This window comes from Maylandia zebra, linkage group LG14 (genome assembly GCF_041146795.1).
Source record: "Maylandia zebra isolate NMK-2024a linkage group LG14, Mzebra_GT3a, whole genome shotgun sequence".
Taxonomy (NCBI): Eukaryota; Metazoa; Chordata; class Actinopteri; order Cichliformes; family Cichlidae; genus Maylandia; species Maylandia zebra.
In genome coordinates, this window is record NC_135180.1 from 12,027,652 (window position 1) to 12,052,820 (window position 25,169).

Below are 25,169 nucleotides of genomic sequence, written 5' to 3' on the forward strand. Positions count from 1 at the left end.
TTAATTTGCTACATAGTTTTTCTTTCTCAAACAACAAAAGTAAATTGTTGATGTGCAAAACAATAAACTGATGCGTTTTTTCCACAAACAAGAAAACAAATACAACATAAGATGAATCTGTAAAAAATTTATACATACATGTATATTTACACACTGTATAGTTACAACAAGACTTTTTTTCTTATGTAAAACTGAAATATGTTTTTAAAGCCTGCATTTTTACTTTTTCTTCTTATGTGCAGGTTCAAATCAAAGGACCTGCAATGTTAATGTTGCTACAACAAATACAGGTACATCAGGTGGAAATGTTTATATTTCAGCCTGAAAGCAACTTTTAACAATATGTGAATAAAATAATATGTTAATATATTATAATGCTGTAAACTCAATACTTTAATCTATACAAAACATCCCCGACTATCAGGGTGAGTCAGCAGAGCTTTGCATAAATAAGGAGACAGCAGGAAACTGTGACCTATTGTCAGTGTTGGGTAAGTTACTTTAAATTAGTAACTTAGTTACATTACTAGTTACTTCTATCAAAAGTAACTCAGTTACTTCAAGTTACTCGTTACTTTCAAAGTAACTAGTTACTAGGGAAAGTAACTTTGGCTTTACTCAGAATTCTCTTGTTAATGCGCCGCTTCCATAACTGGATACCCCGCGAGATTACCAGTCTTCTAGCTTGCTTACTGGCCACAAGTGCACTGTGCCACCTACCAATAGAAAGGAAAAGATAATGTGCATATTTCCACGAGAGAAATCCCACGCCTGGACCATCATTGACCACCACCATGATTCTAGCCTACGTCACAGCGTCATGTGCGCTTTTTACATCCAACACGAAAACCCCTGGCAAAACTTTGCTAGATCCGCCCCTGGACAGTTACCAGCTGTCAGCTACCTAAAAAAGGATCCTGGTGTTATTTGTCTCTCAGAAACAGTTCATAACTTCCCTTCAACTCATTCATGTGACCTAAAAGGTAAACCTGTTTCTCCATCACCTGTTCAGCTCTGATGATCCAGTAAGGACATCTCCTGGTTTCATCTTCATGTTTCCCTCTCACCAGATAACCAAACCGATATCATGACCAGCAGCTTTTACAGCTTTGGCTCCAGCAAACATCAGCTGATACTAGAAATTAATATTAAATACATTCTAACAACAGCTGATCAAGCTTAAACGCGCTGTTGTTGTTTAACGCGACCTCGGCTGGTTTCTTCTTTCTGGCACGAAGTGGGCGATAAACAAGCAAGAGAGAAAAGCCGATCAGCTGATCATTGATCAGTTTCATGATTGAAGTAGAAACAGGAGAGGGAGGGGGAGTGAATGAGAGAAGAAGAGGCAGCTGTGCAGCAAAGACAGAATAACTCCAGCTTTGTGTCTTTTTCATTCTAGCTGAATTACGGGACAAACTGTTCCTTTTCAGCTCAATACGAAATGCGTAATATTTTCTCTGACCATGAGACGATTCCGTTTTTAGGGGACGGCTGGCAACTCTAATAATTAACCTTATGAACAAAATAAAGTTCAACATCAGTAACATCATAGCACCCACCCAGCTGTATAGAAACTCCATCATGCTAGCTAGTACCCAGTACGAAAAAGTCAGCACAACGAAAATAAACTCCTAAACTTGGTTTATATCTGACCCAGATAGACTGCAGGTCATAACTTCTTACCTGAAGTTCAGTTCACCTGACGCTTGGACCGGCGGCCGGCTCCTCCTGCCTCCCCTTTCCCTCATCCACCTACTGGCCTCCACCACTTGCTAATTTTGCTGAATCTGTGGAAGGTCCGCGATAGCCACCACACAAAGTAACGAATAACGACCCTATCTAAATCCCAGTAACGATTGACGCGTTCCTGATTTTGGCATAATAACTAGTTACCGTGCTTGTTACCACAATAATAACGTAGTTACTGTAACGCGTTACTTAACGCGTTAGTCCCAACACTGCCTGTTGTAGTGTTAGCATATCTTAAATGTCACTTTGCATTTTTTGTCTCCAGTTAAAAATCTGGAGTTCTACCATGAAAACAAAAGTTGGATTGATGCCTTGGAGCAATGCCAGACAGACTACTCCTCCCTGGTTGAAATCACCAACCGAACAGTGAATGATGAAGTGAAAAGTCTCCTGCAAAATGAGACAGACTTGCAACGAGGGGTGTGGATTGGCCTGGAACGCTCAGTTTTTGGCAAAGATAAGAAGTGGATGTGGATTTCAAAGTCCAAAGACATTTATCCTGAGTGTAACAGAAGCATAGCTGACTCAAATAACCACTGTGCAAAGATGATCCTGACTGAGCTACAAGTAATTAAGCTGCTGGATGCCAACTGCCATGACAGACTACCTTTCATCTGTCAAGGTGAGCATTAAAGAACAGTCTGGTATAATACTGTTATCAGTTTTCTGCTTCTTTTTCTTTCTTTCTTTTTTCCATTTAAAAAAGAGACATGGCCATAATGATGTTGATGCAAAAATGTAAAATATTAGTCTTACAGCCTGAAAGCAGAAGCTTCTTCTGAAAGAATATTTTTGGATATTATTAACTTTTAATTAATATTGCGGTTTGGGGTTTTTTTTTGGTTGTTTTTTTTACAGATCTTGGAGAAGGCCCTCGTGACCTCTACTCAAAGTAACAGGAAAACTCTGGATTCAGTCATCAACAACTGCAGGACCTGTGCTTTAGTCAAAAACAAAGCATCTGTGGTCTAGACATTGAACTGTTGTCATGGAGACATGTCAAATAATGTGCCAGAAAGGGTGTAAACATTGTATAGCATACATCTTTAATGACTTAAAAAAATATGAATTGGGATTCTCTTTCTCTAATTCACACTGGGAGGAAAGTGTACAAATAAGATCAACGAAATCATTAAAAACACAAAATTACCTTACCATTCATGCCCAGTGAGTTTATGTAAACTTCTGACTACAGCTCTATATGTAACTGTCTTAGTTAAGCTTTGTTGTCATTTCTCTAAGTAGTCTTCAGGAATAGTTCTCCAAGCGTCTTGAAGGACATCCAAAGCTCTTCATTAAGCTCGAGTCATAAAGCTATTTCTTAATGACACAATACTGTTCATCTGCTGCTGTAGGGGCCTGACACTTCTTTTCTTCATTTGTCTGGTTTCTTCAATATTGTTAAGGAACCACCGCTCGCCATGTCCAGATTTTCTAGCATTCCAGCTAACAGCTCTTGGGGAATCACCTTGTTGGTTCAAAAATACTATTTTATGCCTGTAACTGTGCTGTCTTTGGCCTGTCCACTTTAAGGCCAGAGGGCAGTTTGCACATATTATCAGTGTGGTCTGTCATTATGAGCTTATTGGCTTGGTCAAAAGACTGTTTGATCTTTTGATTGTCTTCCCAACTGTTTCTGTGGGTCACATCTGTTATTATTATTATGGATTATGGAGCAGGGTAGCAGATTGGGAACCACTCTGTACCCCCTGCAGTTAGCTAGTGAGATTTTGTACAACTGCGTTAAAATCTGTCGGATCAAAAAAGGTTGTGCTCTACCAGACACTTCGATTCATACTCCAATATATTGTAATCATGCATTTCTACCCTCATGTTTAGATGCCTCTTTTGAGGTCTAGACACAAAAATGTATACTTACTCTCAAAGACTTATATATTACATGCGTCACATTTTCTTTTATTTACAGATAAGATACTATGTTCGTCAGAGTGTCCTCAACTTTCCATCTCTTCCGGAAGAGGGGTCAATTTTTAGTTCCCAGGATTCTGAAAAGTTGGTTTCTGGTTTTCTGAACGCTTTTTCTGAGTATTTGAATTGTAAATCTGACTTTTTGAAGACAGGAGGAGGAGCAGGGTTTGCAAATTGGAGATGAGGTGTGTGAGAGGAGTCTGTGTAGGATCCATTCTTGTTCTATAAATTCAAGGCTTCAGTTAATTTAATTCCAAGTGCTTCGCAGATTTCATTACTAAAAAACTAAATTGCACAGGATTTTTCCTTCTCTTAGTCCTATATGTGATCGTTGTAAACTTGGAGAAGGCTCTCTTACTCATTGGACTTGCCCCAAATGGTCCAACTATTGGCTGGACATCTTTAAATGTTTTTCTGATATGTACAATTACACATTAGAGCCGGACCCAATAACTGCATTGTTTGAGTCTTCCTCTTCATCTTTAACACCTCCGCCCTGCTGCATAAACTACAGTTTTGTTCAGAATGATAATTGCTAAGAAAATTGTTTTGCCTCTCTGGAGGTCTGGCACTGTGCCTCAATTCAAAATGTGGCTAAGAGAACTGACTGCTCTACTGCACAGGGAGAGGATTAGGTATACATTAGAGGGCAAACTTAGTAAGTTCTTTGATGTGTGACAACCTTTTTTAGATCATGTATTAAAACAAAGTTCTCTTTGATCGATCGCAGCGTTTTACTTCTGTTTATTGTCAGTGTTGAAGTAGTATTTTTGTTGCTGCAGTGTAATCTTTTGCCTTATTTGTGTTTTTGTCCTTGCTGGTGTGTTGTCCGTTTGTGTTTTTTCATTTATATCAAAATCTTAATAAACATTTTTTTTTTAAAAAAGTTTATGTTTTGTGAATAGCTTTTTTTTTGCAGTAGCTCCATCTGTAGCTATTGTATTAGTTTCGGTATGTGCAGATTTGCTTTTCACAAACACAGCCATCATTGTTTCTTTCACCTATATGGCTCGGGGTGTGTCTTTTAATGGCACAATATCAAGGAGTTCTTCTTTGATCACACACTCATTTGACGCAGACCATGCAAATACTGCCAACTGAGGCTTGTTTTGTGTGTCACAACTCCCATCCATTGCAAAATTAAAATAAGCACATGCTTGAAGGTCAGAGAGAGCACTTTGTATATTTTTGGAAAAACTGTATCTGCTTTTCTGCCTGACTTTTCAAAGTGACCAACTCGTGCTTGCAAAGTTCAGTCCCTTTTGGAAATTCCTGGTCGATGTTAGCATGGCTTGAGCTGAAGTGATGCTGAATGAAGATCTGAAGCTTTGGAATGCGCTAATGACACCTGGCATATGAGGCAGGATGACTTGCCATTACATTCAACAACAACAACAAAAACTCTCCCACTCTGTTAAAAACATTCTGTGTTCTTCTTCATATTTTTTTTTTGCTGTGCATTTTTTCCCTGCTGTTTTGAGAGCGAGCATGACATAATTTGAATACTCAAATGATGTTGCCCCTACTGGAAAACTTTGCGGTATTTTTTCACATGCACAGGCGTATTTGATGAAAATACCAGATTAAACACAAACAAAGCAAACACGCACATTAAAAAAAAGACAACCACAAACAGCACGAGAGCCGCGGTTGGGCACTCTTGGTTTTATAGGTTAGCAGTGAAATTACGTAGTTAAACTTTCATTAATCACAAATATATTAACCATCAAAATGAAGTTGTTGTGTGATAAACAAATTCTCATGTAGATCAATCTGATAGCAAAAACCAGATCATTTAAATTATTTTATTAACAACATTTATACAATAAAAAAAAATTAAAGATGCCTGTAAAAAGAAGTCCTAACGGACGATGATTTTTAAAATAAATTGTGTTTCGTCTGTGTTGTTGTGAATGAACCAGTCTTCAGATTTTCATCCTTTGCACCATCTGTTAATTTAGAAGAACCAAAAAAGAAGTTAAATCAAAACTTAAAGAAAAATGCATTTCCATAAGAGAACGTTTATTAAAATGTATAATTATTAAACTGTTCGTACTGTTTAAAAGAAGAGTGGACACCTATTTGTGTGTTTATGTAAGAAACACACCATGTTGTTCTGTCACAATGTGAGACAGTGTTGTGTGAGATCCACCAACAAGCTAGTAGAGAAACAAACCACCACAAAATGAGTTAAAGTTACTGTAAATCAACCTTCTCACACTTCAAGTGAGGTTTTCTTCTTTTATGGACACATGCTTCTGAAAACAGTTTCAAATTCAGCAATTACTAAAAATAATCCATCTCTATCGGATTAGACCATTATCCAAAGTTACCAAGGAAACTTATTAGTTATAGGTACACTTGTAAGTCTGTTTTTCTGAATTTTATTAAAATAGCTCAACAAAATAAATACTCATACTTCAAGTGATATTGATCCAGTTCAGGCTCTAGTTGTTTGTGTCATGTTTAGTTGCACCAGACTGTATATAAGATTTCTGTGACATACAAAGATATAAATATGTCTCTTGGGATGCTCCCTTTAAGGGTTACCACAGTGGATCATCTGTCTCCATCTCACCCTATTCCTTGCATTTGTCTTTAGCTAACCGTGTCATAGTGTCCACCAACACCCTGCTGGCCGACAGCACTGGTGGTGGGCGTGCCTCCACCAATCTATTATGGCAGTCTCATTCTTGACAATGAGCTTTTAATCAGATGCCTTTCCTGAGGCAACCATTTGCAGTTGCAAAGAGAATGGTACTAGTCTTACTGCATTGTACAAAGTATAATGTTTGGTGGATCATAGTGTAGGGTTGTTTTTTAGGGGTTGGGCTCAGCCCCTTTGTTCCAGTGAAAGGATCTCTTAATGCTGGCCTCAACCTGATAGAACATGTTTGGGATGAATCAGACAAAGTGAAAAAATATTAATCCCATCCGCCAACTCAGAGTACAGATACTTTAAATGCTTCCAATAAATATAAATGAATATATTGGCCACTATTAAAGAAGAAATAAAGGTTATAAGTGCAGTTCTGTTTTTATTATCATTGTTACCATTGAGATTGTTGCAAGGAGTGTACATTTTATTAGTAGATTTAGAACATGAAGTGGTTATATGTTACTGTGCATGGAACAGCTTAGACACAGATCTTAAATTTTGCAAGAGGGGAAAAATAGAATATTTTAAACATAGTTTGTTTTATAGATCTGTTCACATCTCTGTAAAGTATAGTAAACTATCAGATCCCTAAAGGTCAAAAGTCAGCATCATTTATTTAACCATATTGTATTAAGTCAGTTCAGCAACAGAAATCATGTAGTGATGGATGAACTGGTCATTCATAACATGAAAGAGGCTTTTTTCCAGTGTACCCTGGTTATGTGATACATTTATTTGTAACATTAAAACTGATAAGGATATATTTGCTTCCTATTTGACTAGGCATACGATCTACCTCTAACACCACTGAATGTGGAAACAGGGACATTTTTCTCAACTCATTACATGGAAAATTTAATGTGGACTTAGCTGTTGATTGGAAATGGGACCACACTGATAAAAGGACCAGATAATAATGACAAATGGAAACAAATAACAACAAATAAAATCTAAATATTTTCAGAGCTGAGAGAAGCGTTAGAACTCGCTTTAAGCTAACGTGGTGAAGAAGTCCTTCTAAAGTCCTCATAGTTTAACAACTACACTTTCAGGGCAACCACTGCAGAATGTAATGTGCTGTGCATTCATTTATGGGGTGATGATTACTGTTCACAGGAATACCTGCAATTAAAACTAACATAATAACAAAAAACAAACAAAAAACTGTTTTTTTCTGCTGTATGGATTTTCTTAAGCAAGATATAAAATTTAAATCTTCTTCTGTATCAGTCATGATTGATTCACCTTAATACAGTTGTAATATTGCACATCCACAGTACCTTAAGGGACAAAAACCCTCATTATTAGATTTGAGGAGGATGAGAACACATTTACATGATGATACGATGCAAAGTCACTCCTGTTGACATTTCCATGAATTTCCATTTTGGATTTGAGCAACAAGCCAGAGGACAGTGGGGAGGTTTCTTCAAACACTCTGGATATTTACAGTTAACAAAGATCTCTGCAAAGACTGTAAGTACTGAAGTGTAACTAAACTTAGAAAATAAACTTTAGAAACTCTTGATATGATGATTCATTATTACTCAATTTTCTACTTTTTTGCATGTTACAGACCATGGCACATGTGATTCATCTATCATTACTGCAGCTAGGTATGTTTATTGTTATAACAGTAACTTGTAATTTAAAAGATTATTTAAAAGGTCATAGGTTAGATCTAGCCATGCAGATCCATTTTAACACATTTCTATTTCACTATCTATTTCTTTATGTTCTTCATTCTATTTACCAATGCATTAAACAAACAAATGTGTCTATATATAATAAAACAAAGATGTTTTTAAAGTACATAAATAAATACATTTGCACTTGGAGAGAGATCTAACAGACAGTGGCACTGATCCCATCGCTTGGCTCTTTCTATGGCATGGGAACGTTTTGGCAAAAAGGAAAATGGAAGAAAGGACAGTGAAAAAAGAATAGTTACAAAAATACTGACTTTTGTACATGTTTTTGTTTATATTTTTCTTACATCTGTGAATTATTTTATATTTATTGTAGAAGAAGAAAATTATCACTTTAGCAAACACCTAAATGGAAACTGTCCTCAGACCTGATGTGATCTTCCTGTGTTACAGCAGTGAGCCTGCTGCCCTGTTTTTCAACACCAAACTCTGGAAAAATCAAAATCACTCCCTGTGATCGGTGCCCTGTTGGAGGGATTATTAACCAAAATTGCAACTGCATAAATGGCAAATGGATTTTGAAATTTGAATGCGGTGGTCCCAAAGTTAACCAAGTCACACTGGAAGCCACTAAACTCAGTGACCCTGGGGTGATTTCTAAAACATGTCCTATAATCACATGCACAACCAGCAGTTTTCTTTTGACTGTGCAGGTAGAAGCTGGTAAGAAATCTCAACTTCACAGCATATTCTTCCATTGACAGAATATTAGTAGCTTAAACATGATTTTATTCCTGAAATAAAGCAAGAAGTGTCTGCAGCAAATGGATTTTAAAGTATACTAGAATATTTAATTCAGCAAGTACAAAATCTGAAGTGACACAGTAGTTTTTAAAGGCACGTGCCACACCTCTTCATGTGGATTCATTTGTTTTGTTTTCTGCAGGGCGTGTAAAGGTTTCCAATGGTGATAACATTTGTGGAAGTTGCAACAGCGGAGTTACCATTAATCCTCTCAGCAAAAAGCCAACCAACTGTATTTCAGGGTAAATATGTTTTTTGCGCACTGAGCTCTTTAAATATAATACTACAGAAGATGCAGATGTGTTATCTCTTATAGAATTTCTCTCATGTTTGTCCAATGCTTTTTAAACAGCTCTGTATTTTCTATCAACAGAAAAAAGATTGATATCTCAGTGTCTAATCGATTTCCAAAAACAGTAAAGATAGATTTTCGAGATGTCCATGAAGTATACAATATCAGTGACTGTATAGATACAGGCAAGTACTTTTGTCAGCACAATCCACCTTTCCTAAAAAAATAAAAAATAAAAAAAAGAATTAAAAACTGTATAGTTACAACAGGATTTTTTTTTCTTTTGTAAAACTGAAATATGTTTTTAAAGCTTACATTTTTACATTTTCTTCTTATGTCCAGGTTCAAATCAAAGGCCCTGCAATGTTAGTGTGTCTACAAGGAGTACAGCTACATCAGGTGGAATTTTTTTATATTTCAGCCTGAAAACAGTCATTTTAATATATTTAGTATATGTTAATATATTATAATGCCGTAGACTCAATATATTAATCTATACAAAACATTCCTGACTATCAGGCTGAGTCAGCAGAGCTTTGTATAAATAAGGAGACAGCAGGAAGCTGTGGCCTATTGTAGTGTTAGCATATCTTAAATGTCACTTTGCTTTTTTTGTCTCCAGTTACAAACCTGGAGTTCTACAATGAAAGCAAAAGTTGGATTGATGCCTTGGAGCAATGCCAGACAGACTACACCTCCCTGGTTGAAATCACCAACCAAACAGTGAATGATGAAGTGAAAAGTCTCCTGCAAAATGAGACAGACCTGCAACGAGGGGTGTGGATTGGCCTGGAACGCTCAGTTTTTGGCAAAGATAAGAAGTGGATGTGGATTTCAAAGTCCAAAGACATTTGTCCTAAATGGAACAGCAGCATAGCTGACTCAAATAACCACTGTGCAAAGATGATCCTGACTGAGCAACAAGAAATTAAGCTGCTGGATGCCAACTGCCATGACAGACTACCTTTCATCTGTCAAGGTGAGCATTAAAGAACAATCATGTATAATATTGTTATCAGTTTCATGCTTAAAAAATAAAATAAAATGAAACTTCCATTAAAATGATGTAATTATGATTTGAATTGTAATCATTTCCATTTCCCTTTCTTAAGAATGACTCCTTGACAGTCACATTGAGATCGTTCCTGATCAGGCTTCACTGAACAGTAGATGGATCAACTGAAGGGGCAGCTCTCTTAGAACCTGTGTCAGGTCTTTGCTGGATTTGTGTCCTATCTCATAACAATGTGACTTTCAGATACTTTTCATCTGTTATAGATCGTCTTTTAAGCCTGCCTCTTGTTATTTTGTTCTCCACTTGTAGAGTTTCCTTATATTTTGTTAAAAGTTCAGCATGCTGTGTAGCAAATAGCTCTTTGGGAATCGCCTTGTTGGTGTTAAAATACAACTTAATGGCTGTTAACCTCTGTTATCTTTGGCCTCTCCAAAAGAAGGCACCTAGAGGAGTTCCCACATATTATCAGTGTGGTTTGTTATTATCAGTTTGTTGTGCATTTCAGTAGTCACTTGGTCACGGGACTGAATCTGATGTTTTTAAAGGCTTTGTTGGGGGAAAAATATCGATCATTTGTTTCATGTTTAGTTATAGTTGATTGCTCACCTGGTATGAATGGTACAGTGGAGTAGATGAAGCTGCATTTTGTTTAGTTTTGTCATATATTCCTTTTATTTGGGGTTTCAGGGTTTAGGGTTTTTACCTTGGTTCTTTTAATATCCTTGTTAATAAATGTTACCTTTATTGCACTGCCTCAAACATGCCACATCATTTTCTGGTGCCTGGCAGTAACAATTACACTGTTTGGGGTCTCAGTGCGACATTTGCTAAACATCATAATCTACTTTAAATATAAGACTGTACTATTTTTAACGTAAAACAGCAATAGTGTATAAACAAATATGAATGTAAATCATCTGAAATATTACTATTATTGTCTTTTTCATTGTGATATATAATTTGTATTGTAACAATTATTTTAATACGATAGATTCTAATTATATATTCAAATATATTGATGAGACTATTTAACCAGTAAGACAATGCAGCAGATGTGAGGTGTGGTCCATAGTTTGTACAACATCTTTCTCTCACTAACTCACTGTAGGGAGTTACAGAGTGGTTTTCCTGCGTAAGCCAGACTTCTGAATCGGCTACCTGGGTGCAGTTTTCTTTACAACTGTGTGCGAAGAAAACTGCAACAGCAAACAGGTTTTTAAAAAATGGAAAAAAATTGTGAAAACATTAAATCATTCAAGTTTCATCAAGAAGTAGTCTCCTATGTCCTTTCTTGCAGGGCAGAACAAGTACAGCTGATACACTTTGTACTTTTTCCATTGCCACAAAAAAGCAAATTCTTCCAGAACAGAACTGGTTTAAATTGGCCTTGGTCTTCCCAAAGTCTTCCACCATCTCTTTCGGTTGTGACTGTAACCTTAGAAAATGTGGTATCGAGGCCAATACCAGATACCGGTATCGGTGCATCCCTAATTTAAAGGGAAAGAAATTCAAATAAAAGCAGCTGGTGTTCTTTCCCCCAAAGTCTGCAAAGTAAGTGAGACCAATAATGACCAAAATAATGTAATTAGGATTTTTGCCATAATTGTTCAGCCTTCGTAATCATAATGCCGTTTGTTCATCCATCTTCTTCCACTTATCTGGGGGCAGTTTGCGGGGGCAGCAGCCTACGCAGACCTCCTTCCAAGCCACCTCCTCCAGCTTTTCTGACCAGCCGCCAGATAGAATCTCTCCAGCGTGTCCTGGGTCTGCCCCGGGGCCTCCTCCCAGTCATTGCCGGGATGACATTTCTTCATCTCCCCCCTAAATCATGGTTCTTAAAGCCAAATCTTATTTTAACAACTGATCACTTTTTAACTTTTCCATAAAGAAAGAGCCCTGAGGAAAAGTATGATAATGTGCTTAATTAAATACTGCATTAAAAATACTGTTTTCATACAGAATTTCAGCTTGCAGCACTTTGATTTGACATTTTAATTGTTAAGCTTTATAGTGAACCCTGCGGTGCAGTGAACATGTGAACAAGAGCTCAGGACTTTTCAGACAAGCTCCAAGTATAACATCTCAATTTTATAAACTATTAACTTTTGATTATGTTTTTGCTAAAATGTAGCAAGCCGGTGCTGTACTCATGTGGGCACCCCAGGCGTTTACTTATACTCGGCAGAGGCGGTGCTCTCTCTGTAACCTGGAAGACCAGTGAGTTGGTTAGTGGCATAGCTTCTTGCAGGTGTGTCAAACATCTCCACACACACACGCTGTGTTCACACTACAAATAAAATGTGACTTAATCCTGCCCAGTTCGCACTGGGCAGGATTAAGAGAGAGCGAGCTGAAGCCAGGCTGTACAAAGTCTCATCCCCTTCATTGAAGCCAGGAGTCTTCTACAGATCAGAAAACAACATTTAGGTCACAACAATAACACTTTAATGGGAGCACAGAGATGTTTAGAGATGCAAATTTCAAACACCAATCATGACCATTTCTGTGTGCTGCTAAAGTACTGTAGGTGTGAACAAAAAAGGGCTGCTGACAACCCGAGAGGAAGAAAAGATCCAAGATTTAAATATTCTTTTAGTATGGTAATTAAAAACTGGGAATCCATATAAATGTATTACAGACATTAAGAACAGTTTTAAAGAAATTTTAAATCAAAGTATTCAAGGGCATTTTTTAGCCTTTACTTCATAGACACAGTGTAGACAGACAGGAAGGAAGGGAGAGAAAAAAGGATGAGACATGCAACAAAGGGCCATGGATCAGACTCAAACCCAGGCCGCTACCCTGCAGCCATGCGGCACATGGTGCCTGCTCACTCACTGAGCTAAACTAGTGCCCAGTGAAGTTCATAACCTGCTTGGTTCTGCAAAGTTTGAAAGATGAAGCTGAATTATTTGGGGCTGAATCCACTTCCATATCATCTTCAGCACAAGTCGTGAAAGATGAAAAGTAAAATTTACAAATTCATTCATACTCAAGGTTTCTGAAAGGTGTGTGAAGTAATTAAATATAAATAAAATAATCCTGTAATCCAGTTTTATAACATTTGCCTACAATTAAGAAGAGTTATTTATTAATTACTGGAAGGGTCTACAGTAAGTGTAGGCAGTGATTTGTAAATGCAGAGAGAAAGAGATAACACAGCTTAAATTTTTTTTTTTTTTTAATTTACGGGGCACTGAAGTTTTCCTGCATGAGTTTTGTTTTTTTTCTAAGGGGGTCCTCTGTGTTGTGCTCATCATGGTCCTGGTGACTGGTAACTAGGGGAGACCGGGGATAGTTGTAACGTGGGTCAGTTTGTAACACTTCCAATTTCTCCAATCAGGGCTAAGTTTCAAATGATGTGACTCATCCTGTGCATGCCCAATTCAGTTCTGCTATCACATGTGAAAAATCAGCACATTTTGTCAAACACAGACAATTTAACACGAAAAAAAGTAATTTATATGCCAAAAAGTAAGTTTTTCTACTTTATTTCAATTTGTAACAGCATTATCTGCTTTGCAGTTAAACTCATCAAACTTAAATTATGTTATTTGTTTGTCTATGGGGATATATTCTGTGTAGGTCTTTAGTGCTAATGTTTTAGCTGTTGGCTGTAATGTTAGCTAGTTCATGGCTATAGGAGTCTGGGTCAGTTGTAACAGCAACAGTCTGGGTCAGTTGTAACAATAATGCAGATGTTACAACTTACCACACTATTACTTTAACTTATATTAAACAAGTTGGGGCAACGACATCAGCAGAGAGAGGTTCACTGGTCGCAGTTATATATGCAGTTAATGCCATTGGCAACACAATTCCTCCACTGTTTGTGTTCCCACACATACATTATGCAGACCACTGTGTCAGAGATGGACCAGTAGGAAGTACTGGTAGTGGAAATAAGTCAGGATGGGTGCAAGAAACAGATTTCCTCATCTTTCTGAAGCACTTTGCAAACCACACCAAGGTAAGCCATGATAAAAAGTAATGGAATTGCGATGCTGGTGAACAACTACATTTTTTCAGCTTCATTGTTATGTTCAAAATTGGTGCAAGAGTTGTAGGTTATAATGCCCACTGAGCCAATGAGGCCAAACTCAAGGAAGACCAACCAAAATTAATGAAATATTCAGTTGCAGAAATTTCCATAATTTGTCTTTTTTGGGGGGTTGGAATATGTTCAAAAGCTAGATTTCTGCATTCTGTCACACACACACACACACAGCTACATAAATGGCTCTAAGTGCATTCATGTGTTGAATAAACAAAGATTACATGTTAATGTTTTGTTAGTACCCTTATTTCATTGTGTTACATTTTACCCCAGGATATGTTACAACTAACCCAGACTATGGGGTTAATTGTAACATTTCACTCTTCGTGTTTGAGACCATACCATGCAATGGGTAATTGTGCTGCAGAGAAAATAGATGCACTATTTAATAGCAGAGACATGTAAATACTTTGCATTACATTTTGAATCCACTACCTTAAAAGAGCTTCAATTTACAGACAGAAATGTCAAAAATGTTACAACTATCCCCAGTCTCCCCTACTGCAATTACCACAAAAGTAGTTTAAGGTAGGTTTTCACTGCAATAACATCACAAGCACACAGGAGTCAGTCATGAAACTTTACACGAGTCACTGTTATTATTTGGGCTACCTTTGTGCTTACATTTGATTCTCCTATTGCGCATTAATCCTGCTGGCATCTTCACACTTCATGGCTCTCTTCTCTTGTGCTCTCTTGCAAACACTCGAGTTTGTGTTCAGGACCTCAAAGAAACACAGTGAACAGAGTCTCATTGTGCACTTTAAAGGTATGGTCAGCAGAACCCAACTAAAAGTAAAGATATAATGATAGAAAACATATCAGAATGAAAAAGAAGTGTACGTGCTTATATCTGTGCTCATATTTCTGCTCAGTGCTTCAAACAGCAATACCAACCTGTGCCTCCAAGCTGGCCACCCTGTTTGCAAGCATCCTCTCATTGGTTTGGGCGTTGCCCAACCTGAGCTGAAGTAGCAGTTTTTCCGTGATGATGATGATGCCTGCATTTCCCACTCTTTGACCTGTAGAGAACATTTTAGTGCATCCACCTCCTCTTTGCTTTTCTGGAGAAGTTGCTTCTGCCTGCTGGAATGACTCACAGCCTTCTCCATCTGTACCACATCAAATATTCACAAAGTGTAGCTAAATCCAGTGGAGTGGTTTGGTTTAAATTAGATTAAAACTAACAATAGTCTGAGAGCAGGTCCGCAGATGTCCGTCAGCACATAGAGCAGAGATCTGAGCGAGAGCAAACGCCAACAACTGAGAGAGCGGGGCTGTTATTGTGTGTGTGTATGGATAAATAGCAGACACTGAAATACATTTCTTGCACGCAGCAATGAATTTTGTTCACTCCAAATAACTCTTTCACACATACTGGTCACTACAGTGGACAGCTATTGTGTCAGTGTTGATGGTATACTTGCACATAAACCACTACATTGGGCATTAATGTGTCACTCCATACCCTGCCACCCACTGGTCGTTTAATGTTACTGTATGTGTTTCATTGTAATTATTGTTATTTAACCCTGTCATGTGTGAATTATGACAACCTCAATCAGGATTTATTTTCTTAAGTATTTTTATTCATCTTTTTATGCCTAAAGATGAATAAAAATACTTAAGAAAAGAAATCCTGATTGACATCATCATAATTCATGCATGAAAGGGTTAAACTTTTCTTTGCTCTATGTAATTTTCTCCTCAAAACGCATAGTGGACTGCGTTTCGATACCCCTCCCAGTTTTGTTTTTTCATGTTTTTTTCCTCGAGTACATGATATCGAATTTGATGGTAACAACAATGAATATTCATAGGGAGGCTATTTAGCTGCATGTATGAAGCTAAATATGTTATGTTCATACATACAGTTAAATAACGTTTGCATTAATGTCATGCAATTAAATTAAATTCATCATATTAACTCATATACATGATCAGAACAGTGTTCATTTCTGTGTAAATAGTCTGTTTTTAGAAAATTGTCTCACCATTGGCTTTTTAAAAAATATTTTACTCATCATATTACTTAATTTTGTTCATTAAAGTTTGAATTTTTCATCCAAGCACAGTCCACATTTCCAGCATTTCTTTAGCATTGCTAACTTCCTGTAAGGAAGCTGAAACGGACAGATCCACATTCAGACGAAACAGATCCAAAATGGTAGAGATGATTCAAACAGATTTAGTTCATTTCATTGCATTTTGCACAAAAAAGTGCTTCAAGATGTCTGCCGTTTGGCAAGACTGGCTTGGACTACAAGTTCCATATGGCACTCGGTCGTTTCTATAGAAACGAATTGTTGTCTCATTACTGGAAGCTGTGCCACCGTGACGTGTATTAGCTGTATAATATACCTTACACTCTGGGTAAGTGAAATATCCACATAAATGATTAAAACTGATCAGTATGGTTAGAAATATCGTTTATGGCTCAAATGTGCTGCTTAGCATACTTAGCATGACTTGACAGATCATGACACGTTTATGGTGCTTTTACAGAAGCTTTAAATTCATTATCTGCAGCAGTGAGTGTGTGTTATTCACTCATATCACAAACTTTTTGTTCGTGCTGTTTGTGTTTATGATCGTGCTGTGTTTAAAGACGTTCTTGTTAAACGCAGTACTTCACCGTAACATCATCTCCCCCTGCTGGCGGGTGACTATGTATGCAGCTCCAGTGGATTTATCTTTTAAAAACATCAGCAGTTTAACAGGTAATACTCTTTGCTATATCGCTCTTTATGTAGGATCTTAAGGGCTGCAAGAGGTCATTTACAATAAATAAGTAAATTATTAGTTATCTCTAACTTAATGAACCTATTAGGATGCACTTATATAGTCCAAATCAAATGATAATCCTTTTGGGGTAATTCAAATCCATTTAAAATGTATAATTTAAAGTCACTCTGAAATATTGATGTTTTGAAAAGAAACTGAAGTAATAAAACAGGGTCATGGCGCTTTAAAATTTATACATAACTTACATTAGTTGGGGGGGAAGCTGTTGTTGGAATTTTAAGTTAAAGAAGTAAATTGTCAGAAGATCCAACTGAATAACACAAAGAAATTACTTATTTTTCCACTTGTGTGACGATCAAAGCTCTAACAGTGGGTTTGGGTGGGCCTCAGAAGATTATCACATTTCAGACTGGACAATGGCAGCCTGAAGTTTGGAACAGTTGCTCTTTAGATTTCTAGTCTGTCCTTATCTCACTACAAGCACCCCCCCCCCCCCCCCCCCTCCCCAAGAGAAATGTTAAATATATTTGTGAGTATCGATTAAGATATTTAAAATAATTTCTGACCATTTTTATGAGAATTTTATGTTACGTCGGAGGGATTCGTTAAGCCTCAAGTCCTTTATATTAATGAAAAAGATGGCAACACTAATACAACAGCACACAAAGTCAAACACAATCACAGGCCCGTACTGTAGTAGCACTTAATATTCACTTAATATTCATAAAATAATGTTTTATTTTATTTGGGGTTTCAGACACATGGATAGAGGAGCCCAACAGCGGTCTGCGGCCTCTAAAGAAAAATTCAGAGATGAAATATCTCAGCTGTTCGCTCCGCCTCAACAACAACAACATCACTGAGCTTCATGACCTCCAGAAGACTGTTAGCCATTTCCTGGCTCAGCCGGCACATCTAACCTGGTTGGATCTTTCCTTCAACAAAATCACACACATAGACCACGTGAGTGTCGTTATCAGCAGCTGCTTGTCTTTCTTTTACATCTGAAGTACATCTGAAGCTGGTGTACACATGTGTGTTCCAGGTCTTGTGTGAGTTGCGTGAACTGCGTGTGTTGTACCTTCATGGAAACAGCATTTTTATTCTGTCAGAGGTGGACAGGCTGGGAGTGCTGCCACATCTGCACACCATCACTCTGCATGGAAATGTCATAGAAACCAACAAGGCATACAGGTGGAGATTTTCTCAACTGTATTTTACACTAAACACTCGTCACACATGTCCCAGGGAGCTTTAATGTGTTTTAAATGGGAGATATTTTATAGAAGCTGATGATAGTTTGCTGTTTACAGAACCAAGTCCAGACAATCAGAAGCTCAGACACCTCAGAGGTGTAGAATGAGGGATTGCTCTCATTCTGCAGATGTCTGTAAGTGTGACATGAGTGCACGGCAAGCATCTAAGTTCATAACATTGTAACAGGTGCTTAAATGCAGATAGGGTTCATATTACTTGTCCTAGTCTGCATAGCAACACCGGTTAAAAAAACACATACAGTGCAGTGACTGCAGGCTCATGTCCATCTGCAGACAGAGGCGCCTCTGTTTAAAACCGATTTCTAATGAGTGACAGCAGCTTCTTCATTCATTTAGAGCATGTTTGCAGTGCTGGTTACACAAGATAAAGTTTGGATGCGTTTGCAAAGACGAGGCCTTTTTAGTATTCAGTGTTATTTCTGTATAAATGTCTACAAAATGTGCCTGAGATATTTATTGGGCGTCTTTCTGTATGTAGGAATCGTGTGATTACCGTCCTGCCTCGGTTAAAGACAATGGACTTCAGTGCCATAACGCGACAGGAGCGAGTCTTGGCAAAGATCTGGCACCAGAGCAACAGCCGCTGCAGGAGCAGCAAGGTTAACCAGTGACTGCTGGCTCGTCTCCATCCATAAACTGATACTGTTTACCTATTTGTCAAGTGCACACTTTATTAAGCATGAAGCACACATAAAGGGATTAATCCAAACACTGAATAAAGAGGCGGACATTACTATTAAAAATCTAGCTGTATGATCTGGCATTGTATGGCTGGCAAGCCAGTCCTTAAATACTAAGAGTATATGAGAAGGTGACTGAGAGCTGCAGAGAAAGCAGGAGGGTCACAGAGAGAAAAATAAAAAAGAAGAGGGAGAGGCTCTGGGAAACAATGACCCTTTGAGCATTAATATCAAGGGGTATGTCACAATCTCTCACCTTTTTCTCAAAAAAAAAAAAAAAGAGCTTATATGTGTTGCATTTTGTGTAGTAATCTCTTGTACTGAGCAGGTATGAGCTCAAAACAGGCCATAAAGTGACAAAATTCAGCCTACTTCTGCTTACTAGCACGGCCTATAACTCAGAACTAAGTTTAATAGTAATTTTGCATGGCTTTATTAAATATACTAAAGGCAGTATACAAAAAAAAGCATAAAAAAAGAGACACCTGACTTTTCTTTAAATCAGTTAACTCAAGCGTGGCTGATTGATGAGGCCACTGATAATAACCGTTCTTCAGAATTAGTAGTGTTGTAGTACATTACTGTGTTCTTTATCCATAGATCACAAAATGTTGTCATTCACATCCAGATATCTGATCATTCATGTGGGTTTTGGAAATATTTTAATACTGTTTGCAACAAAGTTAAATTAAAGAAAGTGCTGTTGACCATCTCTGTAGCATCACTGAATAATTACATCTCACATAAGAGCACACTGGGGTCAGGACAGGAGCGATTTGTTAAAAGTCTTTAATGAATTAAACAAAAAACAAAACTAAAACTTTTTGGTACTAGCCTAAGACATTACAAACATATTTCAGGTAGTATTACACTTTTGAGTAACAAACATAAAGGGGGAAAAAATGCCAAGAACCCATTGCAAAAAGCTCAGATCAGTTGCGTGGTTTAAATAATCAAAGCCTAGCAGATTATCCCTTTTGTGTCTAGAGCGCTTCACCGTGCTCCCTGCCCACGCATACAGTCGTGCTCTCCTCCGAGGAGCAAATATATACTCGAGAAACAGAAATAAATAATCACAAAAAGGGATCAATTCGTTTTATTTGCTGCTATAGACTGATTGTTAACACCCTGCCCCCTGCTGCACTGCTGTAACGGTTAGTTTCTGATTATGAACGAATCCAATCATATTGCAATCTGCAGGGGAAACCTCTTTGTTTAAAAGCTTAACAAATGCAGGCCTTAAAAGGGTTCTTGTGTTTCATAAAAACTTATCGCCACAAGATCTTAGCCAATTCTGACCAGTGAAGTCTCTACAAAAAGGAGGGACTTCATACAATCCATCATGTTTAGTTTTTATATTCAAGCAGAAAATTCTGTACAAAGGCATGAAGACACAATATCTGTCCCTACACACACTCGCACACACCCAACCACGCACTTTCATCTTTGAATATTACACTTGAACTTCTGGCCTGCTCGTTTATTTAATGCTAGATAAGCGCAGAGGACACAGCGCCACCTGTAAACTCCAGAATTGTGACCCAAGAAAAGCTGCATCCTCACCCACCAGCCAAGGAAAGGTTATTAAGGTTTGGCCTCGACTAGAATAACAGATTACTCCACCGTCACTGTCAAATGTCATTGAAATTCACTCTAACTAGGTTAGTGTGAGTTGTTTATGGTTGCCAGTATACTCCACTAAACGATAACATTTTAATTTTGGGAGAAAAAGCGTGTCATTCCTTTTTACTGGTGCTAATATTAACATTAACATTTTGTTGCTCAGGGATAAAGACTGAAGAATTTCTGGTGACATCAAGGATGTAAAACAGAGCTAAACATATATGAAGAGTTAAGATTAAATCATGTTTGGTGGTTTTGTTTTGCTTTTTATTCCCCTGGTAAATAACATATTCAACATGTGGTGCAGTGATTATTTGCGATATTCCACGCCACAGTGATCCCTTTTTTTCAGTGGAGACTTTATCAAATGCATTGTATTAACCAACAGCCAACAGCTTTGTGTCAAAAATCCAACAGCTTTATCCCAGGTGAGTCCAACATAGGTATCAGCAAGGTGACAAGCTAGCTCTGATTCTCAGAAAACAAAGAAACTAAAAACACCCGTGGAAAACTTTTCTTTTTTTTTTTAAGAGATCATCAAAAAGTTTGATTTCCACAGCTGGAGGCCTCGCTGATGTACATACGAGCTCAAACCCATCTTCCATTTGTCACTAAATTAATTACACTCGAGGACAGCCATGGGGTAAGACCCTACATTGTCTTCGTCTTTGAAGCAGTTTAAAGCAGAAAGCAGGAGGACCAAAATGTTTAATGACGGGTGGGGCTGGAGGTTGAGGATGCAGGAGTGACACGAAGAAAGTGGGACTGGAGCAACAATATGCAGGCCAGAGTTGCAGAATCAGGGAATGGCAAACTGGACCACCAAGTCTTCTTTAGCATCCACTTTGATTTGAGATATTGCACTGTAAGCATAGGCTGCTATCTTAGACACCTGCAAAGAAAAAAGAGAAGTCAAATTCTAACCGCTTAGCTGTCTTTAAAATGACATGACTGGGGATTCTGCACAGGAATCACACAGCCCCATTCAATCAGAGTATGTTACATATGGATGGATACCTGCTGAACATCTGAGTATGGCACCAGGTCACTCGCAAGTACTTGGTGGGGCTGGCTGGTGAGGGAGGGGAGAGCGAGGGCTTTGTTTTGAGGCAGACTGGTGCTCAATACAGTCATCTTTGTACTGAAGAGAGAAAAACATAAAGAAAATAGCTGTGCTGCTATTTAAGTTCTCTTAAACCAGTAGACTGTGCTTTGAGGAGCTAGTGTTTAACCTGCACCTGTGTTTTAGTGTAAACGAGGCTGCTCTGTTTGGTAGAAATCAAACAACATGCTGAAGAGCCATCCAAAATTATTATGAGCCAGTAAACAAAACCCATCAAGCCATAAACCGTCTATTTGCACACCTGTATTGTCGAGCTCTGTCCATGTACTCATGCGGCTCCACCATGATGGCGTCTGCTGCTGAGACGTCGATGATGTTCCTGATGTACAGGGGGATAACGGTATGTTTATTACACAGACACTCTTGCGTTATTGTCAGTGGCATGGCTACATTTGCATTAAGGAGGGTCTTACTGTGCCGTCTTTGTCAGGATGGAAGAAAGGAGGGCCTGTTCATTTGACAGCGCTGATGAGCTAGTTCCAGGGTTCCAGCCGGTCACGCCATTTAGTGGTTTGCTGGGAGGGTTCGGGGAGATGAGCGGCTTTGTCTCTTCCTTAAACAAATCAAGAAATTTAACTTACTTCTTTTTCCTTCTAAATCAAAGCTAATTATGACAGTTGAGACCACTTTAAAGTTATCATTTATTTTGTTTTATTTTATTTATTTTACTTCATTATTTTGTGTGTGTGTGTGTGTGTGTGTGTGTGTGTGTGTGTTAGTTAATATAATTACATTATAGTAATGCAACAACGCACAAAGTATCACTTCTGCAACTTGTGGTGCTCTTACAAATACTCCAAAAGTAATTTCTTCAGTCTAAAACAAATATATGAGCACAACACAGGCAGGCAGAGAAAGATAGATCTTCATTCTGTCCCCATTGCTCCTTTAAACTGGAAAGATGCATGGAGGAAGAAATGACTTGTTTCTCTAAACTAAAAATAGCTGGGAATCTTTAGGGTCATATGACTACATGAAAGTAAAATCCCAAATGTCCCTCACCTTGCCGTTTGTCCTATCTAACACGTTAGCAACTTATTCTTTACTTTTCACCTCGCTTTAAAACCATTTATATAAGTAAATAACTTCTTTTTTTTTTTTAAACCATCAAAACATCTCTTTGCCTCTGGATCTGTTAAAGCTTTCTGAAGTCAGACTGTTTATCATCTTGGCTAACTTAACTGGCTTGTACTTCACAAAAGGCCTAGCCAAAGGCTAGCTTACAGTAGCAAGCTGCTAGCCCCTAGAAAACGACCACTTGTTAACGTCGTCACGCATTACTCACGTGTACCGTCTGTGGGGAAATATGCCCAAAGGGATAATATACTATTAGGTACTCCACTTTTAAATTGCCCAGCTTTCACATATTGGGTTTAGCCTGCTAACAGCTAACTACCTGAGTTGTGTTCTCGTTCTCGCTGCTGTAACAGCAACCCATGGCAACGTCCGACGGCCGACACTACACAACCCCGGCGTCCCTTCTCTCCGTCAGAAACCAGTCGTGCTGTTCTTCTCTAGCAAACATAAAAGTTGTCTCCAGCGTGGTTGTATTATAACCTCATCTAAAGGTAAGGAGCTACTGTCAGAAGCAGCAGCAGCTTCTCGGGCGAGCTATCACATGACAGTAGCTCTAACGCAACAACACAAGAACCACTTCCGGTTTTTGAGAAGCGACGTCGGACCTCGTCACGTGAAGAGGAAACTTTAAACGTGAACTGAATTAATGATAAATAAATAGATAATATCAATCCATCCATTCGCTTCCGCTTATCCTTTTCAGGGTCGCGAGGAAATGAATAATATATTAATACTAATATACGACATTTTTAGTATGTTGCTTTTTGATGGTTTCATTATGTATTTTTTGTTTACGTACTGTTTTTTGTAACGGTGAAGACGCAATGAAGGTAGATGAGTTTAAATACCTGGGGTTAACCATCCAAATCAATGGACAGTGCACAAAAGAGGTTAGGGTTAGAGTGGAGCCGGGGTGAAGTGGGTGAAGACGAGCGTCCTGTGAGATTTGTGCCAGATGGTAATGAGACCTGATTTTAAGTAGAGAGCTGGAGGTGGCAGAGCTGCAGATGATATGATTTTTAAAATTGAAAGTGAAAAGGATTGGCAGGATTAGAAATGCGTATATCAGAAAGAAATCTCAGGTTTAACACTGGCTGAAATGCAGCCAAAAACCTTACAGAGTCGCCACCATATTTTATAAACAGTTTGTGTTGTACTTGTTTCCTGACCTGCTGTATACACATTACACAGAACAATCTTATGACGCAAAAGGTTCATCACTCCATCAGACCTGTTTCCACTCATTTTCAGTCCAGTTCATGTGTAATTTGGCATACCTCAAACTTTTCTTCCTGACTCCCTTTGTGAAGAACGTACGGCTTCTTGACAAACACCCTTCCTCTGACACCATTTCTGATGAGGCTTCAGTGAACAGTAGATGTATCTACTGTATCTCTCAGGCCCCGTGTCAGGTCTTTGCTGGATTTTTGTTTCACTATGATTTTCAGATACTGTTTCTCTGCTTTAATTTCTTTGGTTTCTTTTATCCTCAACTTGTGCAGTTTCCTTAAAGTTGTTAAGGACTTGCTGCACACCAAGTTTTAAGCTAATATCTCTTTTGGAATCACCGTCATTGCTGCAAAAATAATAATTTAAGCCCATCAAACTGTGTCTGTAGATTTAAGTTAATAAATGGGAACAAATTATTTGTTTTTGCAACCAGCTGGCAGTGATAAGATCTCTGTGATTCTTTGCTAAATTGCCTGTTAAGTGTAGACACAACATTAGTTCATCTCTTAAGCTAGGTGACTTTATGTTTGAATGTTTCCTACGTCAGTATTAAGTGGCTTACATTCCTCTGACAATGGTCAGGTACAAGGATTGTACTGAAAAATACCAGGTCTCTCTTGGAAATGAAAATTGAATCTCAGTGAGACTTTTACCTGGATAAATAAATGATTAAAAAAAAAAAACAATGTAAAAAGCAAAAGAAGTGATTGAAAAAGCAGCATACTGTATGTACAAAGAAAAACTCTGGAAGATGTTCAGGAAGACTGAAGAACTTTTGTTCTAAAAGCCTACAAATAAACATAAAGAAGTTTGGCTCTTTGGAAACAGAGCATTAAAAATATGGGTTGGCTGAAGACTATTACCCAGTTCTGTATATGTGGACAGTAATTAGGAAGTTTACGTAACATATAGAACCAACAGGACACAATATAGGTGGGGTTCAATAAAGGGACTTCCCTGGGTCTAAGCAGGTTAAGTTGGATTTAATTATAGAGCATTACATTACTGATGAATCAGCTTACAAGTATCCCACTTTGTTGTTCTGTATTGCCCTGAAGAGTACTTTTTTAATGTCCATAACAATCTTTAGGCGAAGTAGCAAAGTGCTGTGCCTCTGTCATTAATTCTCTGCTCTGTATTGAGTGACTCTAACTTGTCTGAACACTGTATTTCTTTCTTTTTGCTTTGAAGTAAGATAGGAAATTAGGATAAACCAAACTACAAATATTTAAGCAAGTATGAACTGCTCCTGCGTTTACA

The 25,169-nt window shown here is 38.0% G+C and overlaps 2 protein-coding genes and 2 long non-coding RNA genes across 4 annotated transcripts; 3 read left to right on the forward strand and 1 right to left on the reverse strand.

The window, feature by feature from the left end:
• Positions 1-8,479: 8,479 nt before the first annotated feature.
• On the forward strand, positions 8,480-9,262 carry LOC101484902 (uncharacterized). Its single transcript, XR_003024810.2, has 3 exons — positions 8,480-8,709; positions 8,933-9,032; positions 9,164-9,262. It is a non-coding gene; the product is annotated as an uncharacterized LOC101484902 (long non-coding RNA).
• A 159-nt stretch (positions 9,263-9,421) lies between these two features.
• On the forward strand, positions 9,422-11,953 carry LOC143421932 (uncharacterized). The gene is made up of 3 exons (XR_013101532.1): positions 9,422-9,481; positions 9,705-10,061; positions 10,195-11,953. It is a non-coding gene; the product is annotated as an uncharacterized LOC143421932 (long non-coding RNA).
• A 4,433-nt stretch (positions 11,954-16,386) lies between these two features.
• Positions 16,387-19,560, forward strand: lrrc51 (leucine rich repeat containing 51). Its single transcript, XM_014408645.3, has 5 exons — positions 16,387-16,527; positions 16,782-16,874; positions 17,657-17,862; positions 17,945-18,093; positions 18,655-19,560. The coding sequence occupies exons 2-5, from the start codon at positions 16,823-16,825 to the stop codon at positions 18,785-18,787; spliced, it is 540 nt and encodes a 179-aa protein (XP_014264131.1). The 5' UTR covers positions 16,387-16,527; positions 16,782-16,822; the 3' UTR covers positions 18,788-19,560.
• Positions 19,561-19,627: 67 nt separating this feature from the next.
• lamtor1 (late endosomal/lysosomal adaptor, MAPK and MTOR activator 1) lies at positions 19,628-23,268 on the reverse strand. Its single transcript, XM_004561461.5, has 5 exons — positions 22,999-23,268; positions 22,016-22,155; positions 21,844-21,921; positions 21,497-21,620; positions 19,628-21,371 (listed from the first exon to the last, which is right to left on the reverse strand). Exons 1-5 carry the CDS (start codon positions 23,038-23,040, stop codon positions 21,279-21,281), a joined length of 477 nt encoding a protein of 158 aa, XP_004561518.2. The 5' UTR covers positions 23,041-23,268; the 3' UTR covers positions 19,628-21,278.
• Positions 23,269-25,169: the final 1,901 nt, after the last annotated feature.

Bases quoted from the DNA above. Each gene is read 5' to 3' on its own strand.
- lrrc51 (XM_014408645.3), top strand. From the start codon at position 16,823: ATGTATGCAGCTCCAGTGGATTTATCTTTTAAAAACATCAGCAGTTTA. The intron at 16,875-17,656 runs GTAATACTCTTT...TTGGGGTTTCAG, and splicing joins AAACATCAGCAGTTTAACAG to ACACATGGATAGAGGAGCCC. The intron at 17,863-17,944 runs GTGAGTGTCGTT...TGTGTGTTCCAG, and splicing joins AAATCACACACATAGACCAC to GTCTTGTGTGAGTTGCGTGA.
- lamtor1 (XM_004561461.5), bottom strand. From the start codon at position 23,040: ATGGGTTGCTGTTACAGCAGCGAGAACGAGAACACAACTCAG. The intron at 22,156-22,998 runs GTAGTTAGCTGT...GATTTGTTTAAG, and splicing joins AGAACGAGAACACAACTCAG to GAAGAGACAAAGCCGCTCAT. The intron at 21,372-21,496 runs GTATCCATCCAT...TTTTCTTTGCAG, and splicing joins CATACTCAGATGTTCAGCAG to GTGTCTAAGATAGCAGCCTA.